General features: G+C 52.3%; 1 protein-coding gene across 1 annotated transcript in view; it reads right to left on the bottom strand.

The window, feature by feature from the left end:
- Cmip (c-Maf inducing protein) overlaps positions 1 to 20,562 on the bottom strand; it is a 204,488-nt gene extending 183,926 nt beyond the window's left edge. The window contains exon 1 of the mRNA NM_001163262.1: positions 20,180 to 20,562. Coding sequence (NP_001156734.1) covers positions 20,180 to 20,479 — 300 coding nt within the window. The 5' untranslated portion in view covers positions 20,480 to 20,562. The remainder of the gene's footprint in view (positions 1 to 20,179) is intronic.
- Between the last annotated feature and the right edge of the window lie 719 nt (positions 20,563 to 21,281).

Below are 21,281 nucleotides of genomic sequence, written 5' to 3'. Positions count from 1 at the left end.
CATGAGGTCAGAAAGCAACTTCTAGAACAGCCCGAGCTAGGCTCAGACAGCTTGTACATGTACCCCACTCAAGCCCTGCTCACTACAACAGAAGGTGCTGGCTCTACAGCCTCCTTTTCTGCACCCAGACTCCCACTTCCAACCCCCTGCAAGGCCATCGAACAGAGGGAGACAGAGGCAAGATCATGCCAAGCCTAATGGCCTTAGATCCATCCCTGGGACCTACCCGGCAGAAGACGGAATAGACTCCCAAAGGTCTTCCTCTTTACCTCCGATCTTCATACATACACTGTGGCGTACACAGGCTCAGAGAGAGAGATGAACACACACACAGAGAAGAGTATATACTTTTAAAAGGCCATCCTACTGGGCGGTGATGGCGCATGCCTTTAATCACAGCACTCATGAGGCAGAGGCAGGCAGATCTCTGAGTTCCAGGCCAGCCCACCTGGTCTATAGAGTAACTTCCAGAACAGCCAGGGCTACACAGAGAACCACTTGAAAAGATGGATGGATGGATAGATAGATAGATAGATAGATAGATAGATAGATAGATAGATAGATCATCCTAGCAAGTTACAGGCCTATACCTGCAACAGGCCCCTGGAACTTTGGTCCTGCAGTCGTCTGGTCCTTGAAAGGTCAGTGCTCACCTGAGTCAGAAGAGAGAGACAGCTGTTGGGCAACTCAGCAGCTGGGGCCCTTTATATGTCTCCGGCAGCAAAGGCCCAGGCACCTAGTCCTCCCTGCTAGTTTGATGTGTTCGGAGACCCCAGAGGGAGGGATGCATTACAATCAAATGTGCAGGGAGCTCGCTGGCTTCCCCTGACTCTGCCTGGCTAGAACAGATTCAATAGGACAGCCAATCTTCCCCAGCAGCACAAAACCCAACCCAGAGTCAAACCAAGGTGTTCAAACACAAACCCCACTGCCCTGCTGAGTTTTCTGGACACAACTGGTGGTGGTGGTTTTGGTTTGGTTTGGCTTTTAGGGTTTTTTTTCTTTTTTCTGTTTTACGAGACAGAGTTGTATAGCCCTGGCTGTCCTGGAACTCTCTCTGTAGACCAGGCTGGCCTCAGAGATCTGCCTGCCTCTGCCTCCTAAGCGCTGGGATTAAAGGCGTGCGCCACCACCACCCAGCTTGAATGTGAGTTCTCAATGCTCAGCAGAAAATAATCCTTGGTCATTGGGGTTCATCGACATCCTTCAGGTTATGAAAGAGAGGTAGCCTAAGGTCGCCCCACTCATTGGGACGGTTACGGGGTAGGGGCTGACTTAGCCAGGAGCCTCACATCTCTGACTGCAGGTAAGCCTCCATGCGACAGGAGCTTCCTTGATGCGCTCTGCTTATCAGACAATGCTAAGATGCCTCGGGAAAGGGGGAAAAAAAACACACTCTGCCGGACAAGGAGCACCAACCTTGAAACTCCAGACTCCAAGTCTTTCACCACAGGCCAGAAGACTAAACAGGGCTCTGCAAGCCCAGAAAGCTACACAGATAAAGTGTGGCTTTCCCTGGCCACAGAACTCCAAAGGAGAGCCTTGAGTTCCTACTCTGAACGGGCAGGACTCTGTGACGTCCTGTCACTCTCCTGTTCACCTCTGCTCACAGACCTGCTGTACGCCGAAGCAGTGCTGTCAGGAAAGGGCACACTCATCTGCCTACCTGTCATCTCACCACCTGGCCAATGTTTTTTTTAGGTTTTGTTTGTTTGTTTGTTTGTTTGTTTTTTCGAGACAGGGTTTCCCTGTATAGCCCTGGCTGTCCTGGAACTCTTTGTAGACCAAGCTGGCCTCGAATTCAGAAATCTGCCTGCCTCAGCCTAACCACCTGGCCAATGTAAGAATTCGGGTATCCAGACTTGGGACGCCTCAGAATCCCCTTCTGTCGGGCCACCTATGCCTCTACCTTTTGCTACAACTAATAAGACTCGCCGCTCCTGGGACCCAGATAAAGAAGGACTCACAGTGTAAAGAGAGTGAAGGGACATGCATGCCACACCACTGCAGGCTGCAAGTCATGTGAAAGGTGGGCAAGACAAACCTAAATGGGAGAGTGGGAGCTGGGGGGGGGGGGGGGTCAGGATAGCTCAATGATAGTAAGCCAGCGTCCTGGAAGGTAGGAGTGTGTGTGTGATGTGTGCATGTGGTGTGGTATGTGTGTGTGTGTGGTGTGTGTGTGTGTGTGTGTAGTGTATGGGTGGTATGTGTGTATGTATGTGTGTGGTGTGTATTTGTGGTGTGTGTGTGGTGTGGTGTGTGTGTGTGTGTGTGTGTGTGTGTGTGTATGTGTATGGGGTGTGTGTGTGTAGTGTATGTATGGGTGGTGTGTGTATGTATGGTATGTGTGTTTATGTGTGGTGTGTGGTACGCATGATATGTGTGGTATGTGTGAGGTGTGTGTCTGTGTGTACAGCCTCATCTTCCGTAACTGCTTTGTCTGAGCACATGTTGTACCTCTCCAGAAATACTTGCCAGGTGTCATGTATCCCTCACAAGCCTGGCATGGGGGTGGGGGGTAAGGGGGGGGGGTCATTCCCAGTTGGGTAGCTCAGGGAAGTCCTGTCATTTGATCCTAGTTAGAACCAGGAAGTGATGTAACTAGGATTTTGAAGCCCGGATATGTGGCAGTGTTGCTGGGCAAGCCTGCGTCCTGACCTCCACACCACCCTCCCTTAGACATCAGACTTAAAACCATGTGTGTGTATATAGATATTCAGGTATGTACACATGTATAGGTATATATGCATGCATGCAAGTGCATGTGTCTATGGGCCTGTGGAGGTCAGAGGTCAATACTAGCTGTATTCCACAAGCCTTCCTCCACCTTATTTTTTGAGGTAAGGTCTCTCATTGAACTAGTCTGGTAGACTGGCTGGCCAAGAGAGCCTCAAGGATCCCCCCTCCCCCGTCTCATTCCTGGCGCTGGGATTCCAGGCACAAGGCTCAGGGTTTTGTCACTTGGGTGCTGAGGCTCCGACTCAGGTCCTCCTCCTTGCACAGCAGACACAGTGCCAACTGAAGCTATCTCGGCCCCAGGACATCAGACTTAAACTCTAAGGCATATCTTAGCAACCAGCAGCCTGGCAGGGAGAAGACGACTGTGCAACCCTGTGGGTCATTTGGCTACCCTGAGGACTGGGTTCTTAGTCCACACAGTAAGAGGCTGGACACTGTACCAATACTGATTAGTAGTGGCTCTCTCTGGGCTCACTGGGTAGACTGGGTGCACTGGAATTGATTAGTAATGTCTATGGAAAAGCCAAGCAAGGGACAAGTGGCAGCATGGATCATACGTGTATCACTCCAGAATATTCTCTTCCAATACTGACCTGCTCTGAGTCTGACTATATAAATAAGGGGGGGGGGGACAGAAAATAGATGAATACCTTCCAACACAGGATGGTCACGCACACCTGCTGTCCTCACACCCAGTAAGACAACTAGACCTGGCAAATGCATGGCTGGCCTGATGTGGCCCTGGCTATCTGACACCCCATCAGTAGGTGCACAAACCTTTGAGGAAAGCTCTTTGGGTATACCGTGGGCCAGACATCTTGCCCAACCTGAATCTCTGCTTCCCACAGCCCAGAAAGTCCTGCCAGGCTGATCACAGTCATCTCCATGCATTAGGGCATCGATGGTGCCACAAACGAGGGCTACTGCTCCCGTCACTGCCACCAACAGTGCCATTTTCCTTTGGAGAGGTAATGCTCGCATGAGCCCAGGGACACGCTGCGTACTGGTTCGGTGACCGTGCGCTCTATCCAGAAGGGAGCTTGAAACAACATGTTCTGCAAGCTCCTGGTGTCCCCAGGGTCCTGGGAGGAAACAGAGTGTGGGCACCAAATGGTGTCATTTAAAGATGTTTAAACAAAAGGACAGGAGACCTGAATGTGTGGGTGGAAGGATGGGGGAAAGCAGAGATGTCTTTCTGCCTAGGTGGCTGAGCCCTCCCTGTTTGCCAAGAACAGAGTTTCCAGGGACATAAGACACCCAGTGGGAAAACCCAGAGTGGTCCCAGGATCTAGGAGCCATGATGGAAGGCCTCAGAGCATCTCCTGGGAGGGAAGACAGAGAGAATGGAGGATGTGGTTGGTGTCAGGGAAAAATGAGGTAAAGGTAGGACACAAATCTGAATCCTCCCAGGCCAGTCAGGGTCTCATCTGTGAGGAGGCTCCTCAGCGAGGCTCAGAAAGGACTCAGCCCTCAGCAAGCATTCAACAGAAAAGAGAAAAATCTTCCTTCCTGAAGGAAGGGGTCACTGGGTGTGACTGGTGTGCCAGACTCAAGAGTTCTGAGTCCGCCAGGTGTGGTGGCGCATGCCTTTAATCCCAGCACTTGGGAGGCAGAGGCAGGAGGATTTCTTGAGTTCGGGGCCAGTCTGATCTACAGAGTGAGTTCCAGGGCAGCCAGGGCTACCGAGAGAAACTCTGTCTCGAAAAAACTAAAAAAAAAAACAGAGTTCTGAGTCCACCAAGGCCACTGAGTTTAGATTTTAGTGTTGACAGGTTAATAATGCAGTCTCCTACACCTGGCAGTAAGACCCACCCCCCCCCCCAACACTAAGGCTGAGAGGTCCCACCCAGTGAGCACTTTTGCACACTCGCACACATGCAAACACACACGCAAACACACACACACAGTGTTGGTGAGGGAATAGCTTTCCAGGGGCCCCTGTTGGATAGAGGCAGGTAGTCTGGACACAGCAGCTCCAGGTGGGTCATCCAAAGCAGAGTGCCTGCCCTGTGGTGGCAGAGAGACCCAGGTGGATGCCTGATGGGGCCCTGGGCAGCTTTCTCTTGCTCATATGCTCCAACTGAGGCCACTGCTCTGATCCAACACAGGTGTCACAAGCAATACCATTTAGAAAATAAAAACAACTTTCAATTCTGCTTTTTAAATCCTATTTTCTGAGATCAAAATCTTATTTACCAAGCACAGCCGCTGAAAGCCAAGGTGAAAGCCACAGAGATGTCTGAATGCTCCGGCAGCACGCCGCTCCAGCTGGAGACTTGGCGGGGAGAGATCAGAACCTGAAACAGGGGTGCTCAGACCAGATTCTAGGAGCCTGGGGTCCCAGCACTGACCACAGGCCCTTACTCTCCCAATCCTGGGAGGTGACACCACCCTCCTCCACGAAAGGGGGTGAGGGAAATCAGAACTAGTTCTTCTACAGTGAGATGAGCTAACAGTGCAAAGTCGGGAAGATAACTAAAAGCACTAAACCCTTCCCCCAGCCTAGCTTGAGTAGACCGCATGTCCAACACTTCCCAGAGTGTTCTGGGTTCCTGGACCACATGGTCAGAAGAGAGTGTGGCTGTTAGGCAGATATGCATCAATGTCAATGCACCTCAGGTTAGGCTACCAGTGGGCTGACCAAAGGAACGAGACCTTCCAAGTCTAGCTTGATGAGGCAATGAGTCTACTGTCCTTCCTTTGAGGTGCTACAGGTGACCGCCACCTCACCCCACCCTACCCCCCCAAAAAATAAAACAGCTCCATCACCATAAAGCCCCATACCGGTATGGATAACTTCTGCAAGGCCGTGTAGATGGAGTCTCCTTACAGTTAATGTCCCACAGGCTATACATTCTACAACCTCCAGAGACCCTGTACAGTCAGGGAAGGGGGGAGTGGTAGCTCCCACAAGAGGGATGATAGCATCCCCCAACTCCCTCCATAGGGGAATGCTAATAAGCAGATCTTACCAGTCTCCCTCGGGTAACCACACTTCACACTTTCCCTGATAAGACGGGAAGGGACATGCCATAGCCAGAGGACAGAGGTCCACAGATATCTTCATGCAAGGCTGCTCTGACAGGGCAGGAAGGGCCCTACCCAGTGGCAATAAGCAAGCAGAGGTGGGTGGTAGTTCTCCTAGATACATCCTGAGAGTTGCGGTAGCCCAGAAGACTACACTGAAAGAGTTCTAGCATTGCTCCCCTGGACTAAGACCCCTCATTCTGTATGGAGCCTGCTGCCAGAACCTTCCTACAACTCCAGCATCTTCCTTTTGCTGTCTTTTCTCCATGTGGTTCAAGTATCCTTCAAAGATGAGGCAACCCTCTACCACCTTGGTGGGACTTAGATCAAACAGCTGTACTAGGGATATGACCCAGGGCCGGGCAGTGGTGGTCCACACCTTTAATCCCAGCATTTGGGAGGCAGAAGCAGGTGGATCTCTGAATTCGAGGCCAGCCTGGTCTACAGAGTGAGTTCCAGGACAGCCAGGGCTACACAGAGAAACCCTGTCTCGAAAAACAAAAACAAACAACAACAAAACAAACAAACAAACAAAAAAAGGATTCAACCCAGGGCCTCCAACATGCTAGGCAAGGGCCTCCCTCCCTGACTGCTACTCCTTTTGCTGAAGCAAGTCTCCTCCAACCAGGATAACCTCCCTCCAGCTTGCTATGTAATAGAGAATGAATAAATGACCTTAACTCCAGAGCCCCAAGCCTCGGCCTTCCAAACTCCAGAATTGTGACTATAAATCACAGCTCCCGATGTTTACAGGGTGCTGAGGACCAGCCCAGGGCCTCGGGCATGGGTGGCAACTGCTCCACCAACCAAGCTCCAGCCCTGGCCTATGTTTTGCATTGTTCTATTGAGACAGGGTCTCACTAAGTTGTAGGGACTAGCCTTGAACTTTACACTCTCCTGCCCCAGCCTCTAGAGCCAGGAAGAGTAGCACACCATCACATTCCGACTTAAGATGCTTTTAGAGAAGGAAAGAAGCTAGGCTACCAGCTCTGGCTACTCCCTTACTCCAGGACCACCACCCCCAGCTCCCATTGGTATACACAGAACACACAAAACACACACAGCACACACATACATAGAACACACACACATTAATCTGATTCAGAAGGCAAGAAGCAGATCAAGACATTTTCCTTCTATTAAACTTTTCTCATGTTATTTAAATATATATATATGTGCATGGGTGTTTTGCCTACATATATGTCTATGCACCACATATACGTCGGGCGCCTGTGGAGCCCAGAAGAGAGTAGCAGATTCCCCAGGAGTGACAGATAGTTGTGAACCACTGTGTATATGCCCGGAATCAAACCCAGGTCTTCTGGAAGAGCAGCGAGTGTTGCTAACCACGGAACCATCCCTCCAGGCCCTCTAATGCTAATTCTTCCCAGTCACCTTTTTATTGGCTGTGATCCAACTCTCTTTTTCCAACTATCCATCTCTAAAAAAAAGTCCTGAGTCATCAGCCAAGGTAGGGGTTGCTTGCTAACACCCTGGCCAGCCTGGATTCCACCTGGGGCTCTTGGCTCCATATTATATGAGCTATGACAAAGGGGGCTGCCTCCCCTGTACCCACACCTCCCTTGACCCCTTGGAGACAATACTGAAGAAGTCTGGTGACTGTGAGGAGGATCAATGCCCAACTCTGCCATGGGCAACTACTTCTCTAAAATCTGGGGACTCATATGGATGCACGCTATGGTGATTAGGGTATAAACTGAACAGTTCTCTATCAGGGGCACTGTGGCCCACTGACTGAGGGAACTCTAGTCTGACAAGCATGGGGGCATTTGGTTGGTCAAGGCCAGACTCAAGGCTCAACTCAGTACGGTACACAGGACGGGTCTTGCACCCGTGACAAGTCACTGGGTTCCACCAAAAGAGTGGCCAAGTGATCAACTCCTTAAGCTGGTGTGTGACCACTGCTAAGCAGACAGTAAGCTCTCAAGGTGGCTTTACCTTAGAGACAAGTCACCAAGACAACACAGGGACCAGGACTGTGCTCTATATTGCTGCTGGTCAAGTGGATGCATGCAGAAAGGAGAAAATGGGATTCTTTGCTACACAGAGCAGAGGTGGTGCCCCCAACAGTGTCATGGCTTCCCTCAGGGTAGTTAGGGTTGACGGAAGGATTGTCTTCCTTTATTTCATACAACTATCCTCAACTATGTGCTATTATTATAAGTAAGCGACTAGCTGATAGAGAATTGGGAGTGGCTAAGATATGTCAGGATCAGGTGTGATTGGGGCAACTGACCAATTCAGGCGGTAAACTGAGGCTCCAAGGCTGAGTAGCTGTCCCAAGAGCTAAGATGCAAGCTTCCTCCATGACTCTACGGAGATGGTTTGCAGAAAGGTGACAGACAGATGCAGTCACTGAGGTCCCCGGCGTCCCTCTCCACCCAGGTGAAGTCTCCTGTCCCATTCACATAATCCTATTGGTAGCATGAAGCCCAGGAGTCAGCCTGACATCCAATTCTTAACCTATATAGACCAGCGGCTGGCTCTCCATTATCCTGATGCTGTGACCTGTTAACACAGCTCCTGGTGTTGTGAACGCCCCCTCCCCCCCAACCACAAAACTACTTTGTTACTCCTTCATAACGGTAACTTTGCTACTGTTAAGACCCATCATGTAAATATTCGATATGCAGGATATCTGACATGCAACCCTAAAGAGGTCCCGACCCACCGGGGTGAGAACCGCTGTTCTGCCCTGCTTACCAGTCACGTGTAGTGACGTCATGAGAGGTTCACTTGCACAATGGGCACCACCTCATCAGGGGTCATGAAGATTATGGAGCTCGGGCTGAAGAGATGGCTCAGCAGTTAAGAGCACTGACTGCTTTCCCAAAGGTCCCGAGTTCAAATCCCAGCAACCACACGGTGGCCCACAACCATCCGTTAACGAGATCTGACGCCCTCTTCTGGAGTGTCTGGAGTATTTATATGTAAATACAGCTAGAGTGTATTTACATATAATAGTAAATAATTTTTTTTTAAAAAAACCAAACTTATGGAGTTCCTTTATGCCAAAGACTCAGAGCGATGAGGCACATGGTAAGCAGTGTACAAGGGACACCACTGTTGGTGACTCAGCCCTTGCTGTCAGGTTCCTATGGAGTCATGGAAGCATTTGGAGGCCACTGGTTCTGAAGCCGTGTGGCCAGATTACAACCTTAATCTCTCAAGAGACACTCATTCTGTGAGCATAGAACTTGGAGAGCCCACTGTGAGCACAACACCTGAAGCACTCACTGAAGTCCCCCCCCACCCCCCACCCCCACCCACACACTGCCTTTGGGACTGAAGCAAAAAGAGATGTTCCAACAGGACAAAGAGACACAGTGTAGCTAAAGGAAGTATTAGATGCTCCAACAGGACCAAGAGACACAGTGTAGCTAGAGGAAGTATCCATACCTAGATCACTGGTATCTTGCGGATGCTCTTGAGCTCTGGGATCTGCCTGGCTTTCTGGATCCACCAACCCAGCTGCCAATTACAATTTGCCCACCCCTGAAGAGAGCCTCCCTGGTGAATCCTGATGAACTGGAGCAAAAACAAGTCCTTGTTCCCCTTTGTAACAGGCAGCCCTGCCCCCCACCCCCAGCCACCCCTTGGAACTTCCTCCACTGCAGACCCAAAGCAGAGGCATCCTGAGTCACCTGCAAAATGCCCGTCCATTCTCTGGCTTTGGAGACAGCCCAGCAGGGCTGGCCTGGGCCTCCCCTACCTCCAGGACTGCAAGAAGGGCAGGAATGGTGCTTCACACAGCGACAGGGACTCTTCAAGCCCACTTTAAGCAGTAGGCTGTGATCTCCAGCAGATTTGTGCAGCTACTTCCTGTAGGGCCACAGAGGCACGAGGCCTGCTAGGAAAGCAAGAGGTGCAAACACACTCCTCTGTGTGTGTGTGCCCACCCTCTTTCAACAGGAGAGGACTTCCGGCTAGGGAGTATACAGCCTCATTCATTCACTCATTCATTCATTCACCCATCCATCCACACATCCACCCACCAACTCCTCCATTCACCCATGCATAGGAAGGAAGTCAGCTGGGAAGTGCTGCCTCAGTCTCCCTGGCTGTAATATGGGGAGGGTGAGCAGGCAACTGTAACTGACAGAGCTGTGAGGGTCATTAAGGACTGGCCATGTTGGGTGGCCTCTGCCCTGTCACTGCTGTGACTAACTTCCTGACCCTGGTGACTCAGACATGCCCGGAGTTCTCAATCTCTCTTTGCCATGCTCCGGAAAGCGGCCATCAGGGCCTCCCTGCTCTGACACAGGCACAGAATACCTGCCCTGGTGGACTTAGCCCAGACCGCATTACATCCATTCATCCGTCCATCCGTCGATCTGTCCGTCTCTCTCACATTTGTACTCAGGGTGATACAGTAGTACCCACAACCACACAGCCTCCTAAAATGTACCACTGCTCGTCCAACCTTCACCCTTGACTCACCTGTCCTTCTGTCTGTCTGCTCGCACCCATAACCCCACCATCCTTTCCCTACCATTTCTAATCCCACCACAAAGGCCTTTCTTACGGCTGGCAAGGTGGAAAATCGCTAGGCTCATAAGCCTGACAACCTGAGTTTGATCCCCAGAATCTGCATAAAGAAAGCTGGATGCGGCTGGTGGCGCATCTGTGATCCCAGGAGAACTGCATGGAAACTTGCAGGCCAGTCAGCCACCACCCTGAGTGTGCAGACCCTGCCTCAGAAACAAGTAAAGAAGCAAACCGACCGGGAAAAAAAAGGTTGTCACACATGCACACACACACACACACACACACACACACGCACACGCACACGCACACGCACACGCACACGCACACACTCGCAGGCAGACACTATCATCATTATGGCTAAATTTCAGAGCCAAGTGATAGGGTCACTTAATCCCAGCACTCGGGAGGCAGAGGCAGGTGGATTTCTGAGTTCGAGTCCAGCCTGGTCTACAAAGTGAGTTCCAGGATAGCCAGGGCTATACAGAGAAACCCTGTCTCGAAAAAAAACAAAAACAAAAACTTGCAGGACAGCAACACTATCCCCCAAACAGCAAGAGGACGCACAAACAAACCTAAGACCATGCACTGTAGCTTATGGTGCATGCAGCCCTTCTGGAGAGGAGACTATGAGGGTCTTCCCTGGCATACTCACCGCCAGCACCATACTTGGGGTACCTCCTCCCTTCAAGCATGGTCCCTGGGGCACCCACTCCCAAGTGAGTGTCTCAAGTACTCACACTGAATACAATACCCAGTACCTGGCAATCAGTTGAAATCACACCTGAATTTGCCTCTTGCCTCTGCCCGGCTTCCCATCTCTGAGGATCCCCCCTCCACAGGATTATTCTGAAAACCAGGGGAGCACGGTGCCCGCACGCACTAGGGAAATGACAACTGTCCCCCTCCTCCCTGAGCAGGCTTCTTCCCCTCCACTGTTCCTTCCCAAAGAAGAACAAATTCCAAGCCTGCCAGCAGCCTCCTGAGAGATCAGTACCCTTTCCATTCTAAGTGGCTGTGCTAGTTAGTGCCTTGGGGACCTCAAGGCCACCGCTGCATGCCGAGGTGGGTGAGCCACACAGCTCCTCCAGAGCCCCCTCTTCCTGAGTGTCATCTATTTTAGTTTAATTTGGTTGGTTGTTTTTTGTTGTTGTTGTTTTGTTTGGTTTTTGGTTTTTTGTTTTGTTTTGTTTTGTTTTGGGTTTGGTTTTTCAGAACAGGGTTTCTCTGTATAGCCCTGGCTGTCCTGGAACTCACTTTATAGACCAGGCTGGCCTCGAACTCAGAAATCTGCCTGCCTCTGCCTCCCACGTGCTGGGATTAAAGGCGTGCGTCACCATGCACGGTTTAGTTTAATTTGTTAATCTGATTTAGATCTCTCTGTGGCTCAAGCTAGCCTACCCCCCACCCCCTTCCAGTGCAGTCCAGGCTGGCCTCAAACTGATGATCCTCCTGCCTCAGACTCCCAAGGGCTGAGACTCCCGGTGTACTCCACCACAGCAGCTCCAAGACACATCTCTAACTCACATTTCCTGGCCTCACCTGGGCTCAGGTGTGGTCCTTGACTCTTGCTCCTCCATCCCCACAGAGGACGGACCTAGAGGAGGCCCAAGTTGGAACAGAATACAAAGGAGGCCAGGTACCTAAGAGATAAATGGGGCAGGGCCCAACAAAGATACCTCTGGAACCCTGATGAGAAAAAAAAAAAAAAACAACCACCATTGCCTGAAGCCAGTGGGCCTCTGGGTGGGAGTGGGGGCTGCTCATTACACAGCTAGTCAGCCCTGGCTGACAGATTCTCCAGCTGGGCCTGGAACAAATACATTTATTCATTCAACCTAGCCAGGGAGCTAGACTGAGAAACAGAGAATTCAGGCCTGCTGTCTTCAAGAGTCCAGGACAGCCTCAGGACACCCAAGAAAACCAACAGAAGTCCAGGTGTTTGTTCCCCACGGGTGACCTCTCCTGAGCTGGACCCAACGAGCCCAGCCCCAACAGGTGAGCACCTGCTTTCCGGCCCGATTCCCATAAGCCCGCCCACCAGCAGACCAGAGGAGCCAACTCACCTGCCTAGTTCCACAACCTAATTCTCACAGCTGATAACAACCTGGAAAACAATGGGGACCAAGGCCAGGGTAGGAAGCAACTGTGGGGGCCACCCTCATTCCTGAATCATGGCCAAGGGTCTTTGGGCCAGCACACTTCCCATCAGCCCCTCCCCACCTGCAAAGTGAGGATTCCAGAACCTGGGATCATTGGAAGCTGGTTATTCACCAAGAGTTTGCTTTAAAAGCATTCTCCCAGAGGGCTGGAGAGATGGCTCAGGGGATAAGAGCACTGGCTGCTCTTCCAGAGGTCCCGAGTTCAATTCCCAGCCAACCATATGGTGGTTCACAACCATCTCCGATGCCCTCTTCTGGTGTGTCTTAAGACAGTGTACTCATATAAGCATTCTACAGGCTGAGTAATTTAAGACCCTTTCAACACAAATACTACAAAGCCGTTCTTCACTCTTTATTGGGAAGGAACTCTCTTTTCAAAGAGGAAACAGGGAAGTGGGGAGGGAGGAAAGGAGAGAGAACTAAACTGAAACTTCCTGCGACCAGCAGCAGCCTATACCCTAGAATATTCTAGATGCTTGCTGAAACAAACAAACAAACAAACAAACAAAAACAGAAAAACCAGGGACTCACTATTTAACCCAGGTTAACCTCAAAACTGGTGTCAATCCTCCTGCCTCAACCTTTCGAGTGCTAAAATTACAAGGTTTAAAATACAGGCTGGGGGGGGGGCTGGTGAGATGGCTCAGCGGTTAAGAGCGCTGACTGCTCTTCCAAAGGTCCTGAGTTCAAATCTCAGCAACCACATGGTGGCTCACAACCATCAGTAACGAAATCTGATGCCGTCTTCTGGAGTGTCTGAAGACAGCTACAGTGTACTTACATATAATAAATAAATATTTTAAAAAAATACGGGCTGGGGAGATGGCTCAGCAGTTGAGAGCATTGACTGCTCTTCCAGAGGTCCTGAGTTCAATTCCCAGCACCCACATAGTGGCTCACAACCATCTGTAATGGGATCTGATGACCTCTTCTGGTGTGTCTGAAGAGAGCGACAGTAGACTCACATAAAATAAATATACAGATCTTAAAAAAATAAAATAAGCAACAGTTGGGCAAGGTGCACAGGTCTTTAATCCCAGCACTGAGGAGGCAGAGGCAGGTGGATTTCTGAGTTTGAGGCCAGCCTGGTCTACAGAGCGAGTTCCAGGACAGCCAGGGCTACACAGAGAAACCCTGTCTCGAAGAAAAAAAAAAAAAACAAACAAACAACAGGCCCCAGGGGAACAGGGGAAAGTGAACACAAGCAATTTTTAAATGCCAGCCGGGTGATTTCTAAATTCCCCCTGGCCTCAGAGCCTTTTGCATTTGTCCAGTCCCTCTGAAAAGCCCTTCCCCCAAACAGCAATGCCACACCTCTTGACATACAGACTCCCTTAAGCCACCAGCTTACTGGCCTTAGTAGCCTGCTGTTTGCTGTCTCTCTCCCAAGTCCCCAGAACAGTGGCTTTTATCTGTTGAATGAATACCTTGCCTCCCTTAACCTCAACATCAAGGCTGAAAGGAAGTCCTCACAATCTTCCCTCAGCAGATAAGGCAGTCGTCTGGGAAGCTGCAGAGGCTGGACTCCAGGTCACCTGTCTGATGTCAAGTCTGTGTCATACACGGCGTCTGATCTCCTAGCGCTCACTTACCATGCCCAGCCTATCTTACACATGGCAGAAGTGAGGAGGTGGGTCCTTTATACAGGAACAACTTGCCACCCGCCTCGGTCTGGAGATACACACAACACACACACACACACACACACACACACACACACACACACACACACACAAAACAGAGCAGGCACCTCTAACACCCACCACAGCCCCTCTGGTTAGGGCTCTACAGGGAGACAGTGAAGTGGCCTTTTGAAAGATGTGCCCACCCCCAGACCACCTAAGGATTCACTAGCTACCTGTTCAGAGAGAGGAGAAAGGAAGGGAAATTCTGCACCCCCGCCCCCCCTCTTGTTATGGGGCTTGACCACCTGGCTCTCATTCTGAGGAAAACAGGAAGGCAGAAGGCAGAAGAAAATGAGGCTCAGTTTGAGCAGCCCAGACCATGGTCCTCAGAGTGAAGATGCAGGTAACTCTCATAGCATCTTCCCTCTGCTCCTGGTGGCAGGGCTGGCAGACAGACCCCGTGAAAACTCACTCACTTCCTGGTGACATTCTGTCAGACTGAAGCATCCCCCCCTCCCCCCCCCACACACACACCCAAGAAAGTACACAAACATTTAAACTGTTAAAACAGATACAAGTTCCGCTGATAAAAATGGGGAGTTGCCAACAACTGAGAGGAAGCTAAATGCCCAACAACGGGGGAACTGGTCTGCTTACGACATTAGTACAGTACACTTCAAGATGGGAAAATTACATAGCAGGGAGGAGAGGACAGTCACACGTGTGCGGATGTATAGCGAACTCCAAACACAGAGTCTAGTAACAATGCAGAATTGTGTGCTCGTGTCCAGAGTGCCCAGCAAGGAAAACCAAGGAAACAGACAACAGGATTGCCTTGAACGATGACCACCAAGGACTCTAGACGCACGAGGTGAAGCTACATCCTGCCCCTGTACTTTGGATGCATTTGGTAATGTGCACACTGATTCAATTACACACACACACACACACACATATACACATACACTCACACACAAACATATGTACATACACACATAGACATATACATGTATTTCTTTAAAATCACATAGATGATATTTTTTAAAGAACCCCTTGAGAAACTCTTCTAAACTGCCTGAAACAACCTTACAACCTCAACTCAGGAACTCTGCAGTCACCTCTAACTTCCCCAAGGATTCTGTGTACCTCAAGTGACTGCCCCTCTTTAAATAGCAAAGATTTTTACTTTAAAAAAAAAAAAAGATTCTTTTTGGTGCGGGGGCGGGGAGGGGGGGAGGAGGCGGAGGAGACAAGTTTGTGTGTGTGGAGGTCAGGACAACTTGCAGGAGTCTCTCCTTCCACCTCCTGGTCCCAAGGATCATACTCGGGTAGTAGGACTTTTAAGTGCTGAGCCATCTTGGCTGCCATAACCCTTCCATTTCCACAGAGCTCATTCAGGAGGCTCTGTCTCATCATGAAAACTCTTCCTGACTGTGTGCTGGCTGTCCCACTACCAGAACCGGTGTCAACATCTCAATTATCACCATAATAAATGAGGTAAACTGTCACCCTGCACATGAAGACAAATAAAGGCCCCCTCAGGGAAAGCAAGGTGCCCAAAGTTCCACAGCCAGGAAGCTGCCACCTCAGGCTCCAGCCGTGCTCCACGTGACTACGGTAAAACCGAAGTTTGTTCTGCCCCACGGTGGGGGCGCTGCTATAGCTCCTTTAATCCTTTAATCAAGGGCGTAACTAGACCATCTCAAATATCCATTCCAATGAAATGCCAGGCTGGTCCCCTTAGAGAGAGGTGGTGAGGGAGGGAAAGTGGCCGGTGGTGGGTCCCCTAGGGCACTTTGCCTTTGGAATAATTCAGCTCCTGGGCTCCCCACAAAATGCCCAGAAAGTCCTAAGCCACCCGGGGTCCCAAAAACACAAGGCTTCCTTGTGGTCCCAGTAGGAGAGCACCCAGCAAAACACCTTCTACCAGGAAGGGTACCGGTGGTCTGATTGGGCAGCTCTCCTTAAAACGCACTGTCTTCCTACAGCGGGTGGAAGGCAGGCCATCCTGCCCAACCACAGAGAACAGTGTTCATCTCTCGTCCTGACCATCCCTGCCCCCCATTTCTGAACACACAACTACCTAGGAAACAAATCTGATGTTCTCCGATATCTACTCGTGACATTTATAAAATAAAATAAATAAATAAAGCGCTTACTAAATGGCAGAGTCATGAACGGAGGGAGGAAAGGATGGAGCGGACAGAGGAGGGACCTACGTGGCAAAACAGGAAAAAAAAATGTTAGCTCATACTCCAGCATTCGTGTGCTCATAGATGGGATCTCTGGGGACTGGAGGGTTTCATTCTCAAGAGGAAAAAAAAAAAGAAAATCCCAGCATTTGGAGGGAAGGGCCACGCAGTAGATCTCAGAGCATTCTGCTGAAACTAAATCCAAGTTCATAGGATGGATGCTCAGACAAGCCCCGGAGGGGGAAAAAGAGGCATGGACAGGAACAACCAGATTCCCAGAGATGTTGGGAGTCAGCGCAGCCGTGCAGACAATGTGAACGGCAGCCCTGGAGGAAAGCGGCTGGAGAATAAAGACTCCTCCTGTCCCTTGTGTCCGAATCCCTGCTCAGCAAGCAAAGGAAGAAAGAAAGGGCTTTGCAGATCAGACCCGCCATTCTGAAACCGATTGTTTAGTTTTTGTTTTGTTCTGGTTTGTTTTCAACCGTGAGATGAAATAAAAGGTAGGAGTGCTTTTTTTTTTTTTTTTTTTGTAGTTCTTTGGTGCAGTGGAAACAAAGGGTAGAGACAAAAGACAAACACGTCTAGCAGGTGATCAAATTTAGCCAAGCAACCAACGGCAGGCAAGATGGATGCCTGTCCTCTCCAACGAGGACACCTCTACAAAAATCTGGGCTCGTTGTAGGTTCCAACCTATAACAAGGTAGGCAGCCACGGCTGAGCCCAGGAAGACCCAGGGATAGGCAAGTACACGTGAGGACTGAGACAATGCATGGGCAGATCGGCCTTTCCTCAAGAAGGTCCAGCCTCTGTCCTTCAGCGACCCCCCACGATCCCTCCTACAGATGCTAGAGACCTCCTCCCCTTTGTTGACAAGCATTCCGGTTCCAAAGGATCCAAAGTCTCCCAAGTTCATCAAACCTGGCCTGGCTTCTGCTGGGGTTTAATCAGTAACCAGACTAGTAGACAGCACAGGGCAAGCTCTGACCTGACCCCACGGAGGGCAAAGTTTACAGCCAGGTCAGGGGAGGGGAGTCAGGTCTGGTGGCACCAATCTCCCTTTTAGGTCTCCTGACCCAGGGAACTAAAAGATTTCCACAATAAGTGTGTCACCAGCTGGAAAGCCAGACCAGAAGGGACTGAGAGACAACCCCCCCACGAAACTTGGCTTGCACCCCAGCACGGGGCAAGCTGGGGTCTAGGAAGCCTCTATCCCTCGCAGTTCAGGTATAGACAGCGGACTCAGTGGATGGTTTGGGCAAAGGAGTGGATTGTTTGTTGACAGATTTAAAGCCTGATCAGTCACTGTGGGTTCAGTTCCTGAAGTCCACCCAATTAACTGGCTAGCCCCCCAAACAATTCTCAACTAAGCTTCTTACAGACCACATACGTCTCACCCCTGTGGGAGACACACTCCGACACGGGCGACTCAAGGCTGGGCCAGGGGCTACCAGTGGTTTTCTGGGAATGAACTGCACTCAAATTCACCTTTGTTTCATTTGAGCAAACATTTCTCAATACAGTGGTTGGGCCGCACTATAAAATGCAGACAGGTTACATAATGCCCAGGCCTAAGGGAACCCCAAGGAGGCTCCTCCACTTCCTAGGGAACGGACACAAAGCAAATATCTCGGACACAAAGCAAATATCTTGACATGGGACAAGATCCCTAGTAGCAAACCCCAACCCCACCTCTGGCCTGGAGACCAATGCTACAGGCCCTGGTGGCCACACCTCCATCCACACAGGCCCTAGGGGGGTGGGGGAGTCACACACCTCCACTAGAGGCCTCCACTGGAGCCCCCACCCTCGTTGACGCCCCCACAAAGCACGAGCTACATGGATGGAATTCCCTCATGCCAGGTGAAGAATTAGAAGGGCGGGATTATACCAGCCTGGGCCATGTTTCCAGTTCCTTTTTCCCCATTTTCTGACACACAACACCGCTCCACCAAGACCAGACTTGTGCCTCAGACAACCCGGGGCCAAACACAGGACTCAGGTGTTCCTCGGAGGTAGCCCCCCCCACACACACACACACACACACCTCAGCTGGCATGAGTGGGTCGGGGGACCTGGCTGCTGGGGACTCTCTGGTCTGATTCCTTACTGCTCTCTTCCAACAGACAGACCTCTTGAGCAGCCAGGGAAAGTAGGGGGCCTCTAGCCTGAGGTAGTCAAAGATCAGCTAGCCACACAGTGACTGTGCCCCGGGAGGACCAGGGAATGTCCTGTCCTTCCTATAGCGGGTCACCGTTCCTCTCAACTACTGGCCTTCGCTGACAACTCCTTGGCATTTTGAGGGATGGCAGGGAGAAGAACAGAGCCTAAAAAGACACCCCCACCCCCAACTCAGCCAGGTACTAAAGCTAAAGCCAAACTTGGGGTCTCCAGAGCCGAGGGAAGGTTACCAGGCACCTCTGGGACCTGAAACCCTCGGTACTAGCCAATCAAATGGAGATCAAGGCCGAAGCCTATGACTCAAGGCAGGTTTAAGAACACACACCAGCCTAGGAGAAGACCGGGCCACCTCCCGGCAACCCTCAATCCTCCTGGGGACAAAGTCTGCAGTTACTGCACCAACATGCCCACAGCCTAGGGGGAAAAAAAAAACCAAAAAATTGGTGGTTTTGAGTATATCAGAGCCAAAATTCAGAATAAATGTCCTCATGTACCACAAAGGGGTAGGGGAAGTGGACTCAGGCAGCAGGGTGTCTAGGCTAACTTTTCCCCACTCCCCATTCCTCGGAGCATGTGTCACAGTTTGTGACACACCACCAAGGGAACATGGATGCCGAGGCAATGTCTACACACGCTACACATTTGTGGCATGCATGTAAGCAACACCCTGTTTCCTGGCTGGGCTTTCTTGGCACAGGTGTGAGCAAGGCGGTGCACTCTGCCCCCTCCCATGATGTTTAGTAAACACCACGGAGCCTGCCACGGGGGTACGGTCCGTTCTAGACAAGAAGGGGGCCCCTACAAAGATAAGTCCCCAAGCGCCAGGCTAAGGCCCAGCCAGAGCCTGTATTTGAAACTGCCCTTGTTGGAAAACACAAAGCATCCTGTATAGGCCCTGCCCACCGCCCCCACTCCCCCTCCTCGACCCCACCACAGCTGTCTGTCCCCAGGAGGAAGAAGGCCACCATTTGCAGATTCGATTTCCGAAAGCAACTAGTAAGATCCTCCTTTCTCCATCTCATCCAGCTGACCTGGCCCTGGCCACACAGCAAAAAAAAAAAAAAAAAAAAAAAAAAAAAAAAAAACTGTAACAAAACAGGACGCAGCCACAAAACATGCTTACACACGCTCCACAGACAACGCAAGGGCAGGCTGGGCAGCCCAGCTGCTTCTACCCAGAGAACTCGACTATCCCAGGGTCTGAGCGGGTCCAGGACCTCGGCCCCCTGCCCCCCACCCTCCAACCTCCTAACGTGCGAAGGAGATTTTTAGAAAGGGCAGGCACCCGGTTTTGCCTTGCCAGGCCCGGCAGGGGAAAAAAAAAAGGGTAAAGGCAGGCTAAAGCAAACGCAGGAGTTGCTTTCTGGAAATTGTTGGCGCTGGGGGGTTACGGCTTTTATGGAGGAGAGGGTTGCGTTTTGTTTTCTCCTGTAGCTCAGATCCAGATGGGCAACGAGTTCAGAAAAGGAACAAACACCACTATCCTCAGGGCCCAGTCTAGGGTCCCAGACATCAGAAACGCAAGCGTTTAGGCAAAAGTCCCCAAGCGCTCAGCCCGGGTGGGCTAAGTGTCCAGGACACGAAAGAGGATTCCCATAGCCTGCCTTGGAGGATCAAGTCTAGAGGTTCCAGCCCAGCCCCGTGCGCAGGCCGGGACTAGGGGGCCGCGCGCTCGGAGACAAGCAGCGGGGCGCCTCGGTCCCGAGGGACCCCAGCTTGGGAAGCCCCACGGCCACGCAGGGCCACTCACCGTGGCGGATGCTAAGCTGTTGTCGGCCAGCGTTAGGTGGTGCGGCTCCCAGCGCCTCAGGAATTTGGAGGTGAGGATCTTGCTGAGAAAGGTCCGAGGGTGCCGGATGACACAGACCTGAATGTCGCCCTCCTGCAGCAGCTTGTACCTCATCCCGTTGCAAAGCAGCAGGGCCCGGCGGCAAGGCACGGCGCCCATCACCTTGGTGCCCTCGGGGCCAGACACGTCGCTCCCAAGCAGCGGCTTGGTCTCCTCGATCTGCCGGGGGTCGCCGCCGCCCGAGCTGCTCGTCACATCCATGGCCGCGCCGGGGCGGGGGCCGCGCGCGCGATCGCGGCTGGCGTGGGGCCGGGCCGGCGGGGCCCCCGCGGAGGGCCCGCACCCCCCCACCGCCGGGAAGGTGGGGGGGCGTGGGCTGGGGGCGCCCCGCGGGGACGAACGGGAGCGCGCGGGGGCAGGCGGGGGCGCGCGGGGCGCTTCCTGGGCTGCTTCCTTCTAGCTGCTGGGGCGCATGCCGGCGCGAACGGGTTGGCGACTGCGGCGAGGGCGGCGGGCGATCGCGGGGCGCAGAGAGGATCGGGTCCTCGGGGGGCGGGGGCGGCGCCGGGGACGGCGGGCGCGGGCGTGTCTCGGCCTCGCGCGGGCGCGCTGTGCGGTGCGTGTGTCCGCGTCCGTCCGCGAGTGTGTGCTGCGGGCGGGGGCCGCGCCGGCTGCCGGGGAGATTGCGGGAGGCTGGCGCGCGCGATTGGTCCCCGCGGGGTCATGTGCCCGCCCTCTGACGTCAATGGCGGCAACAGCGGCTTCGGCCTCCCCGGGGCGGGCGGAGTCCGGGATGGGCCGGGCCCCGGGCGGGGACTTGGTGGAGGCGGGCGCGGCCCGACGGGAGGGGCGGCCCCTGGGGAGGGGGCCGGGGTTGGGCAAGCGTCGACAGTCCCCGCGCCGCGCCCCGGAATGTGGGTAGTGTTCGAGGGGACGTCACGCGGGCCGCGCCCCCGAGGGTGCACAGCTGAGCACTAGCCCTGCGCCCCTAACCACCACGCCATCCTGGGCCGGGCTTGGGAAATAAAGTCAGCCCCATGACCAAGAGGATGCCGACCAGTAC

This window comes from Mus musculus, chromosome 8 (assembly GCF_000001635.26).
Source record: "Mus musculus strain C57BL/6J chromosome 8, GRCm38.p6 C57BL/6J".
Classification (NCBI taxonomy): domain Eukaryota; kingdom Metazoa; phylum Chordata; class Mammalia; order Rodentia; family Muridae; genus Mus; species Mus musculus.
This window is presented reverse-complemented; position numbering and strand designations above follow the sequence as displayed.